The sequence below is a fragment of the Schistocerca gregaria genome, chromosome 2 (genome assembly GCF_023897955.1).
Source record: "Schistocerca gregaria isolate iqSchGreg1 chromosome 2, iqSchGreg1.2, whole genome shotgun sequence".
Taxonomy (NCBI): domain Eukaryota; kingdom Metazoa; phylum Arthropoda; class Insecta; order Orthoptera; family Acrididae; genus Schistocerca; species Schistocerca gregaria.
The window spans coordinates 356,300,656-356,325,050 of NC_064921.1; the positions used below are offsets into that span (position 1 = coordinate 356,300,656).

Here is a 24,395-nt window from a genome sequence, read left to right on the forward strand (position 1 = left end):
TCCTTAATAATATGTCATGAGCGTTTTGTTATAGCCATTGATAAAACACTTGTTCCGCTGAATTTATGGCAACTCGTGCCCTCTTTTCTCCGATAACTTAGCAGGGACCGACCCTAGTCACAGAGCCGTTCGTAGTGGCCTTGCGGTTCTAAGCAATAGCAACGTTAGCCGGCCGGAGTGGCCAAGCGGCTCTAGGCACTACAGTCTGGAACCGCGCGACTGCTACGGTCGCAGGTTCGAATCCTGCCTCGGACATGGATGTGTGTGATGTCCTTAGGTTAGCTAGGTTTACGTAGTTCTAAGTTCTAGGGGACTGATGACCTCAGCTGTTAAGTCCCATAGTGCTCAGAGCCATTTGAACATAGTCACAGAACCACTAAAATTAGTAGTGTCATCGAAAGAGAATGTTACTAATAGCCTACACCTTAAGCAAATTTTCGTTTCTTTAGTTCACTATCAGTTGCTGTAAATATAGGTTCAGCCATAGTACTCTTCAGTTCAACCAGACATAAAAGCAATTCCTTCACTTCAAAAGGAGGCGACGGCACAACATAACGAACTAACAAAAACAGTTCACTTTCGTTAGAAAAAGCTGAATATCCGTCCACCATCAAGGAAAGGCATTAATATGGAGAATAATAATTGTAAAGCAGTATTTCTAGTAACATACGGAGAACTTTGACTGTGAAATTTAACAAGCTTTTCAAAATTAATGTCGCTTTTCAGTACTGTCTTACAAATTAGAGATCCAAATTTTGTTGTGTGAGGGATTTCTTCGTTACTAAAGAAAAACCACAATTAGAATTAAAGAAGATACTACTTGGCGATTTAACATTCTTTCAGTCTCATTTTGTGCATGAATTGGAGCTTTTAATCGTCGTAACTCACAATTTTCAAGTGCAATGGCTTTTGACGTTTTATGACTTTGTGGTTTTCTAGTGTCCCTGTGTTTCCAGTAGCTTTTCTAAATTTAGATGTACAGTAACGAACACTTCCCCCTGTTTCCAGCAGAGCTTCGATATCATTTTTAAATGCATTTCACACAATTTTCAAAGTCTGCAGCTCGTGATCTGGTGGCTGTCATTGCTGCCTCTGGATCACGAGGTCCCGGGTTCGATTCCCGGCCGGGTTGGGGATTTTCTCTGCCCGCAAACTGGGTGCTTGTGTTGCCTTCATCATCAGTCGTGACAGTGGCTAGACTGAATTGTGAAAAAATTGAACTGAGTAAAAATTGGGACTTTTTACGTGTGCTGATGACCGCGCAGTTGAGCGCCCCGCAAACTAAACGTCATCATCATCACAGTTTGCAAAAAGCCCAAACTAATCACCGCCAAAGTACATCCAATTGCACCTTCACTCCCATGTTTTCTGGTACTTAAACTACCGTTTTAAACTTTGTTGATGATGACGACTTAAGGAAGAGTCAAAATTAGTAGAGTTTTCGTTCGAAGACTGAGAAAGAGAAACTGAAGATTCAGGAAGCAGTTCATCAGCATTTGTTTCAAAAGAGACTCACAATCATCTCTGACTTCTGCAGTACACTGTCTTTTATAAGATAAGAAAGCAAATAAAGTTTGTTGTTTCAGCGTTGTATTTTGACACTAACAAATCTTTTTACTCGACGAACTGTCTAAGAGCTCACGAACACTGCATATTCACATCGCTCTTCCATAGTAAGCTGGTGACTACCCATTAAAATAGGTGCATACAAGAAGTTGAAATTTATTACAACGTTGGAAGCATATTATTGTCGTAGTGTGTAGCAGACGGCAGCCGTTATACTGACAAGGGGAGGCCGCCAATTGGGAAATTCAGACTCGATTCATATTGCACATAATAAAAGCTCATGGCCAGAGGTGTAATGTGGCAGAACACCAAGATGCACTTCTCAGCCGTTGTCGAGAAAATCGACAGTTAAAAGAAACCGTTGCGGTGAAATACTCTCTACGATTAGGCACTTTCTACAGCGTAGTGGCTTCGTAATCCGAAGGGCGCCAGATCGAATCTCGCGCCATGCAACCTTATTATGCATATAATAAGTTGCTGAAAGTCGTTTGTCGTGGAAAAACTGGCGACTTCGAACATCATTATGTTGTATTCCACAAATGTTATTAATTGTCTTCATAATGTTAACCACGTATAGTTAACGGAAGACGTAGAAACGAAATTCAGAAACGAATAGCGTAAGTCAAACGTTCGAATTAGAATAGAGACCCCACGAACACAAATTTGCTGTGGCAGGTATGAAATATAAACTCCGTTACTCGCTCGTTACACTTGAAGGACAGATGAATGGGCCGAAACGAGCCGCCGCATAACAGCGTAGTTGCCTGCTAACTTCGAAAGAAGGTAGATGCGGTCCCTAGCGCAACTTATAACATCGTAGAAAATCTGAGTGGGCGTGAGAGCTTTGGTACACCCTGTTAAACAAACGGAAAAATGGAGGCGATAGAATTGGAGCCGGTCCGCCTTCACCAACATGCATCAGCAATTCATTATATATCTGAAATGTAACGTCCACTGTTCAAACCGCCGTCAATGCGAACAACAGGTGACCGAGATGTGTAACCAGTGACACCCCACACCACCACGCCTAGTGATGCGCCAGTATGGCGATGACGAATACACGCTTCCAATGTGCGTTCACCGCGATGTCGCCAAAGACGAATGCGACCAACATGATGCTGTAAACGAACCTGGATTCATCGGAAAAAAATGACGTTTTTCCATTCGTGCTCCCAGGTTCGTCGTTGAGTACACCATCGCAGGCGCTCCTGTCGGTGATGCAATGTCAAGGGTAACCGCAGCCATGTTCTCCGAGCTGATAGTCCATGCTGCTGCAAACGTCGTCGAACTGTTCGCGCAAATGGTTGTTGTCTTGCAAACGCCCCCATCTGTTGAGTCAGGGATCGAGACGTGGCTGCACGATCCGTTACAACCATGCGGATAAGATGCCTGTCATCTCGACTGTTAGTGATGCGAGGCCGTTGGGATAGAGCACGGCGTTCCGTATTACCCTCCTGAATCAATCGATTCCTTATTCTGCTAACAGTCATTGGATCTCGACCAACGCGAGCAGCAATGTCGCGATACGATAATCGAGATAGGCTACAATCGGACCTTTATCAAAGTCGGAAACGTGATGCTGCGCATTTCTCCTCCTTACACGAGGCATCACAACAACGTTTCACCAGGCTACGCCGTTCAAATGCTGTTTGTATGAGAAATCGGTTGGAAACTTTCCTCATGTCAGCACGTTGTAGGTGTCGCCACCGGCGCCAACTTTGTGTGAATACTCTGAAAAAGCTAATCATTTGCATATCACAGCATCTTCTTCCTATCGATTAAATTTCGCGTCTGTAGCATGTCATCTTCGTGGTGTAGCAATTTTAATGGCCAGTAGTGTATGTCAGGTGGTAACTATTGCTAAAATTAAAGAAGTAGCATGTGTAATTAACGTGTATTTTTGGTCCATAAATAAGTCTTGTCAAAGATGACAATACGAAATATTCTGACAATATTTTCCATTCAACTTTCTGTAGAAAAAAAGGACTAATGATCTCTGTGAATTCCAAGGTGTGACGTATCTTTCTATCCTCAAACTCATATGTTGAATACCATAGCACGAGTAATCTATTCTTCCTCTCTGATGTTAGAGTAGCCCCTCACAAGCTACACGTTATGAGTAGCATCAATCAGCAGAAACTATTGAGAATATCCCTGAAGTAAACAGTTTACGAATAATGCCATTTTACCTGCGTCTCCTGAGTCCTTTCATCTGCTGTTGATGGAGACAAACGCAAGAGCAGCACTCAGGGATGCGCTGCAGAAATGTCTTGCACAACACATGAGCTACGATGCTACAGACATTACTGATGTGTACGACTTCCTACACAACCGTAAAAAGAGGAGGGCTACAGAGTGGTGCGGCAACTATCGGCATACGAAGGCTGAACAGGAGCAGAAATGATAGCGAACGAGTTAACGTAGTAAACAGAATATTTGCTTAGCCTGTATTTCTCCAAGTGTATGAAGATTCATTACAAACCATGCAGCAAGAAACAGACTTCAGCTTTCAACATGAACTAGGATGAGGCTCTCTGAACTAAGGAACGAACAATGGTGTCAGAGTGGTGACCAAGCGGGGTCTGCTTAGCGTTATATAACAAAGTGGCCCCAACCGCGAGTGGGCTGTGTCGCTGCAGCTGACCATCTTATACTGCAGCGGCAGAGGGCTGCTGGTCTAGAGCTGCTGGAGGGGTGACTGAGTGGGTATGCTCCATTGGGTCCGCACAACCGCTATCGGCGTTCACAGAAACTTTCAGTTCCGTTGCCAACTTTAAGACGCCGGTTGGGTGCTATGGATACATGATACCACAATTACAGTGTGCTGTAATTCTGCTTTGAATCACCTCAATTGACGTGTGTAAACACCCAGGGAACTGGGATCAGTGATAGGCTGTCCAATGTCCAGAGCCACAACTATAAGATGGCTCTGACACTTGAAATTAATGACATACATGTCTGATTATCAAAGTCATAGAAGAAAAGATTGTTGTAATGTAGATTGGGAGAGGCTAACAGTTATGGTTTCAGTGATGTATACAGATTTTGTGACGGCACAATACTCGACAATAAGTGACACAATTTCTTGTGGATCAGCACACTTCAAGATCTGTTCTCGTGGTGTGGATTGCCTATAGTGCTAAGTGTCCTTAAATACTAACTACCGGAATCTTAATAGCAAGACTGTGGAAATCATAGTGCCAGATTTCTGCCGTTCGCGACCTCACTCCACGCGCAAGGTGGGGATCATTCCCAAAGGGCTAAAAATGTTATTCTTTAGCATCATCGGATGGAAAAAATTAAGGGTGAATGTGAATGCATCGTAAACAAAAAAAAAAAAAAAAAAAAACGGTTCAAATGGCTCTGAGCACTATGGGACTTAACTACTGTGGTCATCAGTCACTTAGAACTACTTAAACCTAACTAACCTAAGGACATCACACAACACCCAGCCATCACGAGGCAGAGAAAATCCCTGACCCCGCCGGGAATCGAACCCGGGAACCCGGGCGGGGGAAGCGAGAACGCTACCGCACGACCACGAGATGCGGGCACATCATAAACAACAGACCTCTACAGCACAATATGTTTTACTGACGAAGAGAATGTAAAACACGCCGTCAAATATCTGTACGAGCCCATGAATTGATATGTCAACTTATGTTTGTGAAACTGAGAGGCGAAAACAAGTAATGACACTATGTTGAAAATAACCACCGAAAGCTGCTAAGAGCTATTACTTTTAGTATTATAACCATGCTGATCCTGGTACACTTTGTTTACAAGTCAAAAACTTTTGATTTGTTACCACACATGATCCAGATGAATGGCCTATCAATGGTGCCATAAACTAAGATGGAAGCATCCACATCCACTTTATTGTTACGTGACAAGACAAGCCTCTTACTTGTCAATTAGCAGGTTATAACCCCTTGCCTCCCACTCCCCAGTAGCCTGTCTTCACAACATTTGGTACGTAGGACATCCACAATTGAAAGACATTACAACAATAAATTTAGGGAGATTAGCTCGACTGGCGTTTATACTGTGCGGCTGCCCAACGGCGGACTCTTTCCGCCAACATGCTATGGTTGGAGCTCTTGCACTGACTGGCCCGATCGTATGTTACGTTTTAGCTAATGCAGTAGTTTCGCAGACATGAAGATGAGATTTTAAAATCCCGAAACCGATTGTGATTCGAATAAATATTAGTACAACTGAAGCGGATCTCTCTAAATTAATTATAAATCCTTTCTTCTTCCAATAGTAGAAACATATTGCTTTCACTGAATTATAGACTGCACAATAGTTTTTACTTATGAATCGTCTCTGGACAGTGTATTAGCACATGACTCTTTCATATCATTTAGCTCTGCGCATTATCTACGCTGACTTTCTCAAGAGCTTTCATTTTTGCTTGTAGACGGACAAATTCTGTAATAGGTTCAAAATAAACTTCGTCTTTCATCAAACCAAGCCCTTTTTTATTTACCAGCGCAATATTGTATTTCTTATCTGCAGCGAAACCTAAGCTATTGAACATTTTATGCACATCGCTTCTGCCATCTTCGCAGGTATTTCGAATTATAATGTGAAAGACTAAGCCATCAATGACTCAGAATCACAGTTTCACATGATTTTCCAGAAGTTGTGTAATATGTCTCCATAATAGAGACCCAAATAATGGTTTTTGAAATATCCAAAGTTAACATTTCAACTGCAGTTGGTTTATGGAAAAATATATAAGCCTGCTCAGATCAATGGCAACTAAATTTCAGTTAAAAGTAACACCCCTTTGAGAATTTGCATTGGCCATGAAAGGAGCTGCTCCATACCTGCCTTTCCAAGATATCGCGAGTTCCGCATCTTTTTCATATTTTGCATGGTTCCCCAAACATACAATTATTTATTTGTTTGAAAAAGTTCTTCTCGCGCTCATTTCTTGCACTCGTGCATTTATGGACTTTAATTTCGGTGAAGGACTACACCCAGGGTGCTTCCCTGAATGGTAAAATTCCTGGAATCTTTTTTAAAACTTCTTTATGTCGTAAACTTTGTTTCAGATTCTTTTGGTAAATAACGTAGTTTTACTTATCTTACAAGTTAGAAAATAATTTCCTTGATATCTTAATATTGGATGGTGGATCAGAATGGAAATCAAGAAAACTCTCTGGGTATTCGAGACTTAAAATGTACCCTATGTTGTAATTTTCTAGTTCGTTTCAAACCACAAAAGATTCAACACTATCTAGACGGAGAAATTCAAAATAGAACGCCGGAACATATTATGACGCCACCCGGCTGTATACCCTATTCACACAGGATATATAATGTAAGATTTAATAATTTTGTCCACATAATGTGCCAAGAGGCTGTTGTTACCAACTTAATGTCTGCAGGAACGATGGGATATACCGCCTCTATTGCATCTTTCAGTACAATTTCAATTCTGAAATACGAATCGGAAAAATTCCCTTGTGTTTTACACTTTAATATATCCCCCACACGCTGGTAGCTCTTTGGTACTCAGCCTGTGTTATAAATCTGCCTGTTAATAAAGATTTAAACTTCTTAATTGAGTGAAGGTGATCAACAAATCGATTGTGCTGGAATATCACCTTCACTCAGTTAAGAAGTTTATATATTTATTAAATTCTCTTCTGGTTAATTAGATTAAACTCTCCATCGTTGGAAAATTTTTCTCATTACCTTGAGTTACTTAGATTTTAAGTATGATTCACAGTTATTGAGCGAACACGTCAAAAAATAAAGCTAATCTGTAAGGTGGGAAGTTATACTGCAGCCCTGCTCTAAATCCAGCACTGCAGCACTATTCATATAAGATTTGTGCTATTCCGTATTAGACGGCAGAAGCGAAACGCAACCTGATTGAATTTAATTTTTAGTATCTATCTGGCACCTTTTATTCACAAATATTCATGATCAAGAAATGCGCGTCGTAATTGACTCGCACGGTGTAGTGAGGCCTGTAGTTCCAGAGCGCAGCTGGGATGTGCTGTACCTTGGGACTCACTGGTGAAATGGTAATGATTTCTGTGTTTAGTATCACCTTCCCCAAAATTTCCCAGTAAATATGGAACAACTCTCCTACGCAAAATCCTTATTCTTCTTTGGGACATATATCAGTCTTTGTATTTTGCAATGAAAAGCCATTCACACACTCAGCGATTGCATACAGCTGTAGAGTGAACCATTCCATGCAGTTTTTGCCTGTGTATAATGTGTCGAAATGTATGCAAATGTACCTGATCAGAATACGAACCAGAGTCACAGCTACGACAGTAGCTAGTAGCTGGATCTAACTCTCATTGGTTTTTATTATAAATTATTAATGGCAGCTTCTGTTTCTCGTTGAAATTTGTAAATTTTTCGAACTTGATCCTGTAACATCATGTTGATTGGTTTAAACTGAGAACAGTCAACTAAATGAGTAGCTAACATTTTCGTGAATGAAAATAAAATGCTCTTACTTCACACACCGCAGTTGAATGTTGATGACCATAATACTATGACTTTCTAACATCACAAAGTATTTTATATAAACGGATTATATCTCTATTACCAAACTGCAACTTTAGTAGATTAGCGTGTTTCTCACGATGATGTTTCGCGATATGTAACAGTACAACTCTGAATTCTATTTCATCTCTATCATATTGGTCATCCACTCATTATCACAACATTGCATTCCGTAGCCACTTACACAGGCATTTTCGTATGTTTTTCGAATATCTGACCATGCTTCAGCTCTATAGGAGACGGTACATTGTCAACGTATGATGCTACAATTGAGGCCCACGTTGCACATCGTCATTTACTGGACATAAAGCTGCTACAATTGTTCACTTGAAGTAGGCATTACACTTTGACTTAATATTTATTACTGCTTGTTTAATTTCTATCATCGTTGGCAGTTTAGTGTACACCCCTCCAAAAAGGCTCTTTTGACCTAACATTAATTTACTGTTAAACTATTTCCTTCAATGCGCAATTGGAATTTTGGTCTTTAAAAGTCTGAAGTTTCCTAACGTTTTATCAATGATATTAGCAGAGTACTAATTAACACTAATTTCTGATGGGATTAAAATCTTATTCTTTATACTCAGATAAATTTGATTTTTCTCACCTGCCATGGGCAAGAGATACTTACACACTAGCGAAAAACTGATATTAAGAGATTGTCCAATTAGACAAATTTTGTTCTTGAAAACGTGAAAACAAGCATCCAAGAAATGAGTAGGCTCCTCAGGCCCAGGCTTATTATTTGTCGCATCAGTACAAATTCAACTTCTACAAAGAGTCGAGAGTAACACATTCAAGATCATTAAACTTAAGCCATTTTGCTTCCAGTTGACCCATTACATTAATATTAGTCGATGAAGTTCAACTACCAATACTCTTCAACTGATGCTTGCAGATTTTCTGCTGCTCTATCAGGGGAGGCTCTGCTGCTGCTTTTAGATTCTCAAATATTTAAAGAAAAACATGTCCGAGTTGCATTCGTAGATATGACAGGAAAAAGAAATGTAGACTGCATAATCAGAAGAATTAGTAGGGGAAAGAACTGACTTCATTTTTGTATGGTAGTGTTACACGTGCCGAATTTTGGTGTATTTTTTAGGAAACGACGGTGCTCTCCCCAGCTGCTATCAGAAACAGTAACATTGAATGAAAGTAACTTACATGAGATACTAGTAAGTTGAAAAATTTAAGGTGGTTCATAGTGAAATACGGATATATTGGTTGAACATGAGCTCCTGAAAGGAAAACAAATTTGGTTGCTATAATATGACACTTCTTTCGTCGAATAGAAGCTAGAAATTTATAACACACTTCTCAACAGATTACTTCTGAATATTATTGCTGAACCTACATGCTGAATTAGTGTCAGCCCATTATCTGTGAAACGCCAAGTTGTCCACCAGCTGCGTTGTGACAGGTAAAACCCAGCTCTTTCTCTTCCACATTTCAAACAAGAAAAGATGTAAGCTCAATTTTGCTCTCTTGTTACACTCAGCTGCTGCTTGCAGGACAACTATTATCTCCAGTCTTGAACAGATGAGGCTCTCTGCATTTAATTTTATGTTATATTAAAATAACATTTGCGGAACAGATAAAAATATCAACGTTTATTTATGTTACTCACGGACTACCCAAACTCTGTATGGGCGAGGCACCTAGCCATTCATGAACAATACCAGAGGGTACAGATTAGAGTCAAAACCTCTTGACATCTTAGCAAAAAATAAACCTGACCAAATAGGGAGCGTAAAAGATACTGGGATTAGTGACCACAAGGTTGTCATACTGTATCACCCAAATCCATCAAAAATAAATCAAAATACATCTGTTTAAAAAAGTAGATAGAAATTCACTTGACACCTTCCTAAGAGACTGGCTCCACTCCTTCCAGTCTGACAACATAAGACTAAATCAGATGTGGTTTAAATTCAGAGAAATAGTATCGACAGTAATTGAGAGACATATGTCAAATAAGTTAATAAGAGATGGTTCTGATCCCGCATGGTATACAAGGAAGGTCAGAATACTGTTGCAGAAGCAACTAAAAAAGCATGCCAAATTTAAAAGAACACAAGATCTCCAAGACTGTAAAAGTTATGCAGAAGCTCGAAATTTAGCAGGAACCTCAACGAGAGATGCTTTTAATAAGTTTATACAATGGAACTCTCTCTAAAGATCTGGCAGAAACCCAGAAGAGAATCTGGTCACCTGTGGAGTACACCAGCGACAAGACGCAATCACTAACTTCACTGCACGATAGCTATAGCGAAATTATTGACAACGGTGCCTCTAAAGCACGAAAGAAGATGAAGTAAATATTCCAGAAATCGAATCAAGAAAAACTTCCACCATCAGTAACTTAGAAGTAGATATTTTAGTTGTAGCGAAGCATCTTAAATGAATAAATGCATGGCCTCCAGTCCAAACGGTATACCAATAAGGTTCCTTTCACCGTATTATAATACAATTGTTTCACACTTACCAATCATATACAATCACTGGCTCGTAGAAGGATCTGTACCCAAAGACTGGAAAGTTGCACAAGTCACCAATACCCAAGAAAGGGAATAGGAGTAATCAGCTGATTTACAGACCAATATATGTAACGTCGATCTACAGTAGGATTTTTGCTGTGCTCTAACATTAAGAATTCGCTCTAAGAAACAGTTAACACATATTCAGAAAATAGCGCTCTTGTAAACACAACAAGCTCTTTATTCTCACGATGTAATGAGTGCTTCGACAAGGGAATCAATGCGACTCCATATTTTTAGATTTCCAGACGGATTTTGACACCGTGCCTCACAAGCTGCTTGTAATCATATTGCATGCAAATGCAGTATCGTCTCTGTGGTCCGACTGGATTCGTTATTTCCTATTAGGAAGGTCACAGTTTGTAATAAATGACGGAAAGTCATTGAGTAAAGCAGATGTAATATCTGCCGTCCCTGATCTACATAAACGATTTAGGAGTCAACCGGAGCAGCCGTCCTACGATTGTTTGCAGACGTTGCTGCTACTTACTGTCTTGTAAAGTCATAAAATGATCAAAACGAATATTAAAATGATTCAGGCACGATATCTGTATAGTGCAAAAAGTGGCAATTGATTCTGAGCAATGAAAAGTGTAAAGTCATCTACAAGAGTGCTAAAAGCAATCCGCAACATCCAACCTACTCTGATTTCAGCTACGGAGGAAGAATGGTGTGACAATTTCTCCACATACATTCAGATGTCTTATTGAAAGTCTTACCAGTAGAATTCAGTTTCTCGTAAAGCTAAAACACAGACACTTACTGTATTAATTTTATGATGTTGCAATTTTTGCTGGGGCACTTTGCAGTTTGTTGCTATAATGTGGCAGTGTATGAGGGAATGCTTATATGTAAACAAGAGAGAAAACGAAAATGAGACTGGAATATAATTAGAAGTCTTACGTTACGGCTCTAACTATATAGGGTGTTTGTTTTAAGTTGGAACAACTAAATATCTCGAAAAAATGTTCCAGATAAAAAATTAATATTTTCAATGGTAACATCTACCTTGAATGCATAAAACTATTTCAGATAAACGCTACTTTTTTTGGTGTAGAATGCAGTTCCGCAATAAAAAAGGTGAATTGTCACTTGAAAACAAAGTTGTTCCCCTATCGGGTGTCAGGGGAGGGGGATGTCTAGTGTTAGCACAGACACATGGCCCCTTTGGAAAAAGTAACTTTTCATTTGGAGCTTTTTTCGTATAGTACATGTTGTCTGAGATATTTAGTTGTTCCAAGCAAAATCCGTGTATAGTATTCCCCGTTATATCAATAAAAATGTCAATAACAAGATTTTGTAAGTTATGTCTGTACTCTCCTCCTATGCCTCTAACACAAACGCTTGTGAAAGCATAACTGGTAGTCAGCATTGGTGAACTGTCTGCTCGTTCATCTGCTCGTTTACTCCAGTGTGAACCAGACATTGTTGAAAGGGATTAGGTTAACGAAGCATCGGCTATCGCTTGAAATTTACAGCGGCTCAGTTGAAGGTGAGTTTGAGAACATTTCGAGGTCGAAACAGACGTCCGCACGATGTGTCGAAATAGTTCACTTAGCTGCAAAGTCAGTACGCGCAACAGAGGGCAGATTCGTGAGATAGTTTTCAGTTGAGTGCTATCTATCGCACTAAAGGTCTGTGAGCACTGGCGAGTCTAGTGATACATGCCTTAAGAAGCATGTCTTAAAAAGAAAAAAATATTGCTAACAACAAATTTTTCAGTTCCTTGAGAATGCTTATCTGTTCCCTGTTAAAGATATTGAGTTTGCTTGATAATGTGGGTATCTCAGAGATTGGAATGTGTTCCTTGCGAATGTGGGTAACTCAGAAGATGATTCTTATACCAAGTATTTGACCATTAATACTTAGTACTCACAGTTTCGCTTGCTGACTTAGTACTGCGGTGTTATAAAAACCGGAAGGCTTGTAGCAGTAGTTTTGTCATTGTTGCTGTACCGTCAGATGTGTCATCTTCATCGTTAGCAGTCACCATATAATTTTTGCCATCCAGTAGTCTGCAATTCCGACTCACATAGGTATTTATGACATATTTTCTATTATTCTCACGACATAGCCTATCAGAGCGCGCAAAAGAATCGAATGCATCCTAGGCACCCTAGCGTTTGTAACGATCAGTTAACAGGGGGACACGATAACAGATCACTGGCAAGCCCATCACTTTGCCCGTGACTCCCGGTTCAGCTTGTAAAGGAACATCATGAAGTATTTAATTGTAAGGAGCGCCAGAATTCGTAAATAACTAAAAAATTGAGAGCTGGAAACCATACGGCAGTTCTGAGTTTCTCTCAGGAGGTGCGTTGCTTTCGTGACGCATGACATTCTCGTAGTCCTCTTCCTAATGCCTTGCCGTGCTGATAGAACCGTGATATCCCTTCATTAAGGAGACCATGGAAACAGTGATTAACAGTGCCACACGTTGCTCCATTTGTGTTATTGCTGCTTACGGCATTTGCACTCGACTTGGCCTTAATTTTACTTTATCAGGCTGTGCCACATATCTTATGCTTTGAGTACTATAGTATAAATTTCACAGTTTTGTTTATTGTTGTGTTCCTTTCCTTATGTGTGGACAGAGTATTGTACTACTCTCCGATTTTACATCTTGGTAGCCATTATTTTACGTCTCCCTACATATCTGACCAACTCTGTCTTCTCCAGTGCCTACATATGTGCGTTCTACATAACCAGGATGTTACTCCTGGCTCATTTTACGTTTAGCTTTATACAACAACTCTATAATCATAATATAATGTCTGATTCATATTTTCCTTTTCCTTTTCAGAAAACGTGACCATCAACTACAAAATAAACTACGAACCTTACAGAAAAGGTGATACTGACTACATTAAAGCAACAGTGGCACAATCCAGAGGTGAAATTGGTCACATGGCACTTAACCTGCAGAATCTGTTCAATGGAGACAAGTTTCTCGGTGAGTGATCGGAAAGTAAATAAGTAATAACATGTCTAAGGAACGTTTTTTATAAGAAAAACCTGCCTGTCATCAGCCATATACGGAATCGCGTTAACTAATCCACATATGTGAAAGGTCATCTAACTTGAGCAAATGAAATTGAGTTAATGCAAATAAATCCATTAATAGTAGAACTTTAATTCATGATATTGTTTCGTGATGGAGGCGTCTACAGTGATTTAATTCTTATATAGGAATGTTTCTTTAGCTGACAAATTCTCCGTAAGTGCCAAAAATTCATGGAGTTTTAACAGAAAATTTTAAAACTGGAACTGAATGTGTAACTAAAAGAAAATGACAAGTTTTTATTTTAATTTATTTATTTATTTGCCAGTTTTCTGGCTGGTTTGATGCAGATGCTTCTCACCTGTGCCAGCTTACTGAACTCAGTAGTGCCTACACGTAACGTACTCAGTTATCTGTTGGGAACATCCTAACCTCTGTCTCCCTCTACAGCTTTTATATTTTTCAATTCCCTCAAGCACCACTGACGCTATTCGTTGATGTTTTAACACACTTTCTATAGTCCCTTGCCTTCTTCTCATCAACGATTTTCGCATCTTTCTCTCTTCGCCTGTTCTGAGATGGCTCTCATTTTTTTAACAATCCACCTAATTTTCAACATCCTACTGTAGCACCACGACTCAAATGCATGCATTTTCTTATGCATTCTTTTCCCGAAGTCCGTGATTCTCTTTCAACATTGCTGTGCTCAAAACGTAAGTTCTATGAAACTGAGGCGTATGTTTGATACTAGTACACTTCCCTTGTTCAGCAGTTTCTGTGCCAGTCCACGTTTTATGCCTTCCCTGATTTTCCATGTAATGTTATTTTGCTTCCAAGGCAGCAGAATTCCTTTACTTCATCCACTTCATAGTTATCAACTTTGATCTTAAGTTCATCGGTTATTTCATTTCCGCTACTACTCATTACTTTCGTTTTTCTTCAGTTTACGTTCACTTAAATCATCGTGTCTGATATTTAGACCGTTCATCCTGTTCTTTCTCACTTTCTCTGAAAACAGCAATTTCATCATTGAATCTCATCATTGATATCCTTTGATCCATAATTTGAGTTCTAGTTCTGAATCTTGAAGAAAATAAATACACGCAGCAGCAATTTCATGAATTACTTTGAGTACCAGTTTCGGTGCCTCATTGGCATTATCTTCAGGCTCCTCTACACGTAACTACTTATATATCTAAGCGTCTGTGCTATTACAGCGATCAACAGTTTCAACTCCCTTCCTTCTTCCTTCAATTCAAAAATTTCTTCACTTACCGAAGATTACTTTGCTGTTATCTTCCTTGTAACTATTTTGTCTGTCCAACTTCTTTGATTGCCCATTTTCGAGATTTCTAACCTGCTTGAACTGATATGACTGTTGCGGTATTCCTTATCACAGAATCTACAGCCGTAGAGAACTTCAAAAGCTTTCATCATTTCTCACTACTTCAGTAATACAGTTACCTCCACACTGATTCTTTCAGACGATCCTCCTAAATTACAGTCTACTTTTCTTCGCAACCATTTTAGGATCTGATCTATACCTGCTCCTGGGGACGCCTTACAGTCCAGTATCTGAGTTTCGAACCTGTGTCTGACCATAACGGAATAAAGCTGATATTTTCTGGGCTCCAGATATTTTTCAAGTATACCTATATCTTTTGTGATTTTGAATAGTGTCCTTACTGTGACTAGCTGAAATCTATTGCGGAACTCAGTTACTATTTGTCATCTCTCATTGCTAGTAGGGAGCTCATACCCTCCAGTAATCCAGTCTTCTGTTCCTCCCATAACAAACCGTTCCAGTCACTCATGATTGTTAGATTTTCAGTTCATTTTACTTGCTGTATTATCCTTAAACAAAACTTCAGTAAATCATCAACTACAGTCTGTATGGAGGTGTCGAAAAGAGTTAGAAAGAATATAAATCTGTTGGTAAACACAAGGAAAGACAAGATCGTTTAGCTGAGCCACGTCTTGAGAAGACAATGCTAACTCCAGCAAGTGATCGAATGGGCAGTAAAGATAAAAAGAGGGAGAGGAGGAAGTAAATACCATCTAAAGGGCAGTGTCAGAGAAGAAAGCGATATCTACGTGGAACTGAAGAGAACAGCGCAAGACACAAAGGGATGCCTGAACCTGCTGCATTTAAGAAGAACTACTGACGATGATATCTATTCATCACAGCTCCTGCGTATGTTTCTGGAGATACATGTCATTTGATACTATTTTACTTAGCTTATATATTACTTAACCTCTCAGGTCATCAGTCCCCTAGAACGTAGAACTACTTAAACCTAACTAACCTAAGGACACCACACACATCCGTGCCCGAGGCAGGATTCGAACCTGCGACCGCTCTGCCACTCAGGCCGGCTTTCTTAGCTTCCTTAAATTATGTTAACTCTTAACAGATATACTGCATTTAACTCCCTTTGATTATAAGTTTCTCTACACGCTCTCGGATTTTGAAATCGTTTAAATAAGCTTTTAATGTTTCCAATACAATACGCAGAAACTCTTGTTTCATAGAACTACAAATGTCACTGATACAAATTTGTTGTAATGGTTGTACACTGTTCCACTCTGCCAAGCTGCTGTGAGGTAATGTTAAAATATTTTGGTTTAACAAGAACAATCAGAAACACTACAACAATCATATCCTGAACAGAAAGCTTTCAGCTTGAATTACATAGTAACTTTTAACGGGATGGCAACTAAATTAAATGTACAGAATTAAGACATGCAATATAACTGCGGATGATGACGGAAATAACATTTTCATACCTTACCAGCAATTTTATCTCCTTTAGAGCTACAGGGCGGTTCAGTGTGATTATGAAATACATTGTTTCTGTAAATGGAGACTGAACAGATATTCAGATAGGGATACGCATCCTTAATAAAAAAATATTGCATCTAATTTAAATGTTGCTCCTCCTAGCCTGTTCAATGCCTCTTCGCACCAGACCTGGTGATCGAAGCTAGTTGTCTATCGAGTACACACATTGCGACACAGGAAATTTGTGATACCTGTGCAGTACATTCCGATTGTCATAGCATAAGAAATATATAAATAAACCTCTCAAATGTGTCCAAAATCTTCCGCAGAGCGCTCTTTCCGGAATATAGTCCTTACAAGCAATAAGTAATGCGGTCAGAAACTTTTGAGAACAGCAGCAAATAAGCTATTTTCTTTTGTACCGTAACCACTTGATATTCAACGTCCTACTGAATAAGACGAGTTGATGAATTCCAAGTTTTATTTCCCAGTCAGAACACTTACCATGAATTCATTTTCAGGGGATGTGTGGATCGATTGAGTGTAGATCCGATGATTCACAACGTTCACTACGAAAGCATGTTCAAATATTGTATGCTGCTGAGGAAAAAATGGATTCACTTACAGGCCGTTAACTGTGATCTTACTTTCATCTTCCTACGTCAGTTATTTACTAAATCCGTTCTTTAAACATCACTTCTTCGTCACTTAATTTGTGCAAGGCTTTTAGATACCTGAGCTTATCATAAATCCGCTGAAGTTTAGTAGTGCTTTACTGATGCAGTTGGCTGCCACATTTAATGTTGGCTATACGTGAGAGAAATTTAGAAATTTTTTTAAATTCTAATTATCCCAAACAGGTTGCACCCTGTGTTCTGCGTATCATTTTCAATGTTTCCAAAAAGTGATATCTACTTCTACAGACTGCTTTGAATCGATCGATATCAAAATTCTGCACTTTTACCTATTTAATAAAAAGTATCAGTGTGATGAAAGTGTCATATCTACGTAAAAATTGGCCGATAATGAACAAATTAAGCTATTATCGTTTTAGATAATACAAAACAGTCACACACAGCGAAAGATCTCAATGGTAGTGAAGGTGGAACGACGGAATTAGGGGAAGAAGCATCTCATCTAACAAAAACCACTTTGAGTGTGACTTGCAGAACGCCACAACGTGGTCGACATCTATTCACCAGAGCTAAGCCACCGGTTCGGTCAAGATCAAACGATTTAAACTTTCCAGAGGTGAGAAATTCACATCAGAGATTCAGATCCAAATGTAGGGCCACAGGACGTAAAGGTCTCACCTTCATTCGTTGTACAGAATGCAATGTTGCATCACAAGTTAACGCAACTTACTCTTGAAGTTTCTAGTATGTACTAAAAAAAATTGCTTTAGCTGAAATTGAAGCTTAAAGTTGCAATGTAAGGACGTAATGTGTTTTCCATCCTTTCATGTATCTTACGCAACACTTAAATCCACAGACAACAAATATGATACTACCTGCAAAGTTTTATTAAAAAAATAAAAATATTTTATGCTACTCTATGCATGTACCAGCTCAGAAATGGAATTTCATTAAAATAGGAGATTATATGTGCCTTCAGGACGCAGGAGGTCAGGTCGGCATTTGGCCGGCTGCCCTTCTATAGGTGCCAAACGTAAAGACGTTGACCAAGATAAGAAATGATGTACCGGCAGATATTATCGACTACTTACTTTGTCACAGGTCAAACAACACAAGGACCTCTTATAAAAGCTTTGAATTAAAGCTAAATAGGTACCAAACCAAAGATCTCAGCTTCGATAAGGTAAATGGACAATTGGGACTTAACAAGCAAGAGAACGGCATAGAACTTTCCAAGTATTTAAAAAAAAACTGAGTTCACAAAATGACTTCCAGCAGTAATTCACCTAAAACCCAATCCGGATACGGCAAATGAAGAGGAAATTAGCATACAAATTAAAAAATAAGACATAATAAAAGGTTTCTTGAAGACAGAATTGTTGCAGAATTCTAGGAATCAGCTGGCCTAAAAGACTGAAAACAAAAGAATGTTATCCACGAGTAACTTTTGGCAAACTGACAAAATTGCATTCAATGGAAAAATGGAATGAAACATTCACTACATAGAAACCACTATATAAAAAGGGAAGCCGAACGGATGTTAGTGATTATACTGTTTTCCCTTCTGCCTGTCACATACAGAATTTTAGTTCAGTGCCTCCTGGACTGAACACAACTTGAAATGAAAAATTTGCTACTATGGAACATGTTTCAGGCCATATAGATCATGCCCAAAAGATGATCAGTTCTGAAACTATGAGGGCTACACAGAAAGTAATGCACCGCATTTTTTTGCAACAGTTCTATATTGAACATAATGAGAATTACACTCACGAAAGAAAGATGTTTTATCTATACCTCCTATTTTTCCATGTAATCTCCATACCGTTTTATGGCCTGCCTCCAGCGCGAAATAAGGGTGTGTATGCTCTGTCGTTAGCAATCTTGTCCTGGTGGCGGACGTATGAAGAACATCCTCATCGTCCTCAAAATGTCTTCCAACTGTCAAGTCGTTATGCATCTGTCCTCGCGAATCACATCGGCTCGCGAATCACATCGAGCTCCTTCTAACCGCCTTCGGATGACCTCACCGTTCGTGCCCAGCGACTAACTGGTGTACTTCTGTCAGTCGCAGATGCTCCATAGACTTTGCACAAGCGTTTGTGAATATTCCCCAAAGTTTCTTTCTCTCCAGTGAGAAATTCCATGACTACACGATGCTTATATCGTACATCACCTCTAGACGCCATTTAGAAACTGGTCTGCTGCTACGCTATCTGTGGGAAGTGACAGAAACTTGGCGCGCTCACTCAGGAGACTTCATTCAACTAGTACGTGCGTAACGTTTCGCATTCTCAATTTTTTTCGGCTGGGCAACCCTCATAATTCTGAGCATCAAAAAAATAGTTTCTAGAGTTATAGATTTAAAAAAAAATTATTACTTGCTGGATAGTGTGACACTCTTACGAATTCTGAAGTACAAGGGTCTTGGTATCAAAGTTAATGAAGTTATTAGTGAAACAGTAGTAAAAATCAGTGGAGAAATTACGAAACATGTGTAATGATAACAGATGTATCATAGTGTGATGAACTCTCTCCATTAGTTCTCGGTATGTCTTGGAAAAAAATCCAACACTGGGGAAATAAAAAAACCGAAAAATTGGAACCAATCAAGTTAGAGGGAACCTATGTTTGATGGACTGTTTAATTTTTGCAGACGACCAAGCGATACTATGTCGTGGTATTCAAACAGCACAAAAAGAAATAATATTTTTACAAAAATATCAGAAGTATCAGGGCTTCAAATATCATTCGAAGAAACAAGCTGACACCCAAAAAAAAAAAAAAATAGAAAAATCAAGAGTTCTTCAATTCAAATATTTAAGCGAAGTCTTTCAGGAAATTGGCTCGTATAGGTTGGTTACGAAATTCGTTGTCACGTTTTGAAAAAGGTTTCAGGCCTACAAAAGAAGACAGTAACAAAACATTTTGCTCAGCGTACACCGCCGGCCACTGTGGCCGAGCGGTTCTGGGCCCTTCAGTCTGGAGCCGTGCTGCTGTTACGTCGTTGGTTCGAATCCTGCCTCGGCATGGATGTGTGTGATGTCCTTAGGTCAGTTAGGTTTAAGTAGTTCTATGTATAGGGGACTGGTGACCTCAGATTTTAAGTCCGAAAGTACTTAGAGCCATTTGAACCATTTGATTTGGGCTCAGCGTACACCAAAAATGAGATACTGTAAGACAGTCATCGAAACACTCGTAGTAAGAGAGACACTGAAGAAATCCAAAAGAGAGAACTAAAAGTAATCAGGGAAATTTTAGATCCAAATTGCAGAGAAGAAGGAATGTACAGATTAAGAATAAATAAATTGAAAAGTGTACCACTAGTATTCGGGTATGAAAAATCGTTGAAGAAAATTCTGTGGGCACACTAAAGGAAAGGAGCTAAGCAGATTAACTACATGGTTGTGGACTTCTACACAAGTCGAGCAAAGCAAAAATTGGATGAGATGGATTGGTGCTGAGAAAAATACCTTAATCAAGCATGATATACCGGACAGGAAAATGTTTAGACAGAATATTCACGACTGGACGGCTGGCCTGGCATAAAAACCGAAGGAAACCGGAACAATTTGGTCTGAGAGATTCAAACTACTATGGCCACAAAGGAAAGCTGACAGAAAGCTCGGTAAATGGCCCTTGAAGTACGTTGCATGTTCCAGTAGGGGCCAAACCTAAAAATGTGTACAGTACCGGTCAAAAGTCTTCGGCCACATACCAAAGCTATAGCTTATCTTTCAAACAGGTATTTCGTTTCAAATATTCTATTATATCCCCTTGTGATAATAAGACAAGTTGTTGTTGTTGTTGTTGTTGTTGTGGTCTTCAGTCTTGAGACTGGTTACAAAAACATAATAATTAAGTGCCTCTGTGTTTTATCTGACTAAATGCTCGCATAGAGGAGTAGAGGAGCGCTGTCGAATAGCCCTCATTCCTTCAACTGCCTCTGTAACGATTAATTCGCACTAGTTTACGGAACGTTGAAAGCATCTAGTAATCCTCTTGTACAGCCGATCAGATTCATACCATACTACCTCCTAATTTGCCGGAAGCAGGAGACTGGAAGTGAAAAAGATACTATAACTTTATCTCTGCATCAGGAAGACAATTCTAATAGGACTATATCAACAAACGTTGTCGTAGCCTCATCTACAATGGTGTACACTTTGCTGGAGTTCAAGCAAACTAGTGCCAATGTGTTTCGTGGTCTGGAAGACCCTGAGTAATACAATACAGGGAAGACCTGTTCGTACGTGTACGGAGTAAAGGTCACAGGATTTGTACTGCACCTGGAATTCGCCTCTTGCGCCAGCTTCACCCTTCCAACAGATCCTTTCTCCGCTGTCGCTGCAGTTGAGATGTACACCAGGATGTTCAACCCACAGCCCGAGGATCTCATGCGGCCCAAAGCAGGTATCCATGCCTCCCTAGACGTAAACATCAACCATACGATCGGTAAAACAAGTTCCACGAAATTCCGATAATACAGAGTGTTTCAAATAGAATACACCTGTTTCGAATTCATATACTTATTAAACTTTAAGAAGGACGAATATGAAACTTAACACACATATTTACGAACCTCTCAAGTCCAGATTACAGATGTTCGAACGTCCTCCCTCAGTGACACAAACAATAACACATCAATACTCAAATTCATCCCATACTCGGGCAAGCATGTCCTTCGTAATAGATGTTATGGCAGTACGGATCTGATTCTTCAACTCTTCCAGATTCTATGGGAGTCGTGGGAAGAAGTCAGAGGGCTCAAATCCGGTGACAGTCAAGCCCAGCTGAGACATGTTAAGTTGCCAGGTCCTTGACGACCAATCCAACTGTTCGGTAGAGTTTCATTCACATATTCACGCACTAGGCGACTCCAGTGAGAGGGTGCTCTATCTTGTTGAAAATTGAAGTTGTCTCCGTGCAGCCTCGGAAGCAGTGAGATTTATAACATAGTGAGATGCTGCTGACCGTTAACCACGTTTCCATCAAAGAAGAATGGGCCGTAACCAGATGATCGGGATATCGCACAAAACACATTGACTTTGGGCGGCTCTTGTACATGAGCAATGGCTGCATGTTGCTTCTGTAGACCCCAAATTCGAACATTGCGTTTGTTTAACTGACCACTAACATGGAAATTCGCTTCATCACTGAACACGATGCATTGTGCGAAAGTATTATCATAGTCAATAGCACCAGAACTCGTTACAAAATGCCACATGCTTGCGTTTGTCACCAGGAAGCAGAGCTTGTAGCAGCTATTAACCTGCACGGCTTCATAACCAACTGATATCTCAAAACACGCCAAATTGTTGTTGTAGGCGGTTGTAACTCCCGAATGGCACGACGAGTTGATTTTGAAGGACTATGTTGGAAAGCAGTTTGAGTTTGTGCAACATTTTCTTCAGGAACATGAGAGCGACCAGGATTCTTCCCTTTATATACACATCCTGTATCTAGAAACTGTCGATACCATCTTCGCACATTCCACTCATTCGGTAGATCAGTTTGGTAGCTCAGTCTGAAACGTCTTTGCAAACGTAATCACAGAATAGCACTTCGCAAACTCGAGAACACAAAATTATTTCTGCTGCGGAGTAGCCATTTTAAACGTATGACGGCTACCAAGTCAAGCAGAAGACAACTGACATCTAGCGGCTATTAATGTAAACTAGACTACGTATTCGTTCCTCCAATAGCGCAGTCAAGGCGCAGCGATCAATAGTGTGGACAAAATAATACTTTGTAATATGTAATTTTTTTTAAAATACCCTCTAAAAGGTTAGGATAAATTGAATATTTTCAGTTTGAAACTCTTACTACACGATTCTAGTCTCCAATTGGTCTTGGTCCATTCCTCTCCTTTCAATTCTTTTTTTAGTGTTGAGTATGCGACCCAAAAATACTTGATCTCTTCGAATGTGGCCCTGGTAAGCTAAAAGGCCTGACGCACTTCGTCTACACTGGTACCCTGCCAAGTGGCCCTTACATGTTTCTATCAATCGGCAATCGGAGCCAGTAGCATGAAGTTTTTTTTTTTTCTTTTTTTTTTCGAGGTGTTACTCCTCCAACTCCTCGTTTCCCTTTACTTGTAAACTGGGGACCCGGGCTTCCCACCGGCTTAGCGGAGTACGGTTTGTGCTTGATGATACAGAAAGAAAATACTTATTTTGTTCGTGTATGTAATTTGTACCATGCGTTTGTTCATTGAAATAAAGTACAGTATATACTGTAGTATTTATCATGAGTGATCAGAAACTTTTGACCGGTAGTGCATATAGTGTCCCAATTATTTTGACCATCCATAAAAAAGGTATGTAACAACTGTTTAGCTACGAGGGGAAAATTAACCAGGATATCTTTCTTCCGACTTTACTCGTAGTGAAGATTTGAACAGTAGTACGTCTTTTTAAATAACACCCAATACTTTTTATTCAGTAATCCATTTCCTTCTTCTCAAGATATGTTCAAATACATATCACAATGTACCAGTTATGTATATACAACTTTATTAAAAACGTAACACAAAATTAACTGTACTAACATACGGCGCTGGTCCCCTTGGTAATGTAGAGTTGACAATAAACAAATGGAAGCACAGAGAAAATGAACACCGTTCATTTAGTCAGCCATCTTCAGTTAAAGGTTTCGGTGACTACAGTGTACAACACTGAAGAGGAAGAAGAAACAATGCTCATCTACGGACAAATTAAGTCAGCAGAACAGATCAGCGTGTATTTTTCTTGTCTTTCCATTTTTGTACTCTAAGCTCCGGCAAGTGGACGAGCAATTTTGATTCCGGAGAAAAAATTGTTCGAGGTAACTAGCATAAATTAAACTGGAAGCCGTGTATAGTCTCCAGTAATCTTGTTCTAATAACATGACTTCCAGCTCTGTGGTACTGGTATGGTTGGGTTATCTTCGTAGCAGCTTAATAAAACTAGTTCTTCGTTGCTAGGTTATCATGAATTCGCCGAACAACGATGGTAGTTCTATCAGTGAGTACCGTATAAACAAAACTTCCATCGAACTAGTGTGAAATGAAGCCCACCTACACTGCCCCTTTCGACGACTTGACGCTTAGAAGTAATTACTTAAGCTTGTAATAGCTGTAAAACTGGATATTATTTGTCAGTGATTTTTATTTGTTCTTTATTTTAATATAATACGATGACTGGTTTATAACGCCAGACATATGTTATTTGGATAATGACATGTCATTTAGGCATGTCGGACATTTTGTGATATGTAAGTAATATTCTTTAGTTATTACTTTTCATTTCAACTTGCACTTAAGAATGGCTACAAAGCCGAAATAATGATGGATG

At 39.5% G+C, this 24,395-nt stretch overlaps 1 protein-coding gene across 1 annotated transcript in view; it reads left to right on the top strand.

Annotated features, from left to right (window-relative positions):
• The window catches only part of LOC126337053 (protein takeout-like), an 80,317-nt gene that overhangs the window by 50,188 nt on the left and 5,734 nt on the right, over positions 1 to 24,395 (top strand). The window contains exon 5 of the mRNA XM_050001380.1: positions 13,447 to 13,596. Within this exon, the coding sequence (XP_049857337.1) occupies positions 13,447 to 13,596 (150 nt within the window). The remainder of the gene's footprint in view (positions 1 to 13,446; positions 13,597 to 24,395) is intronic.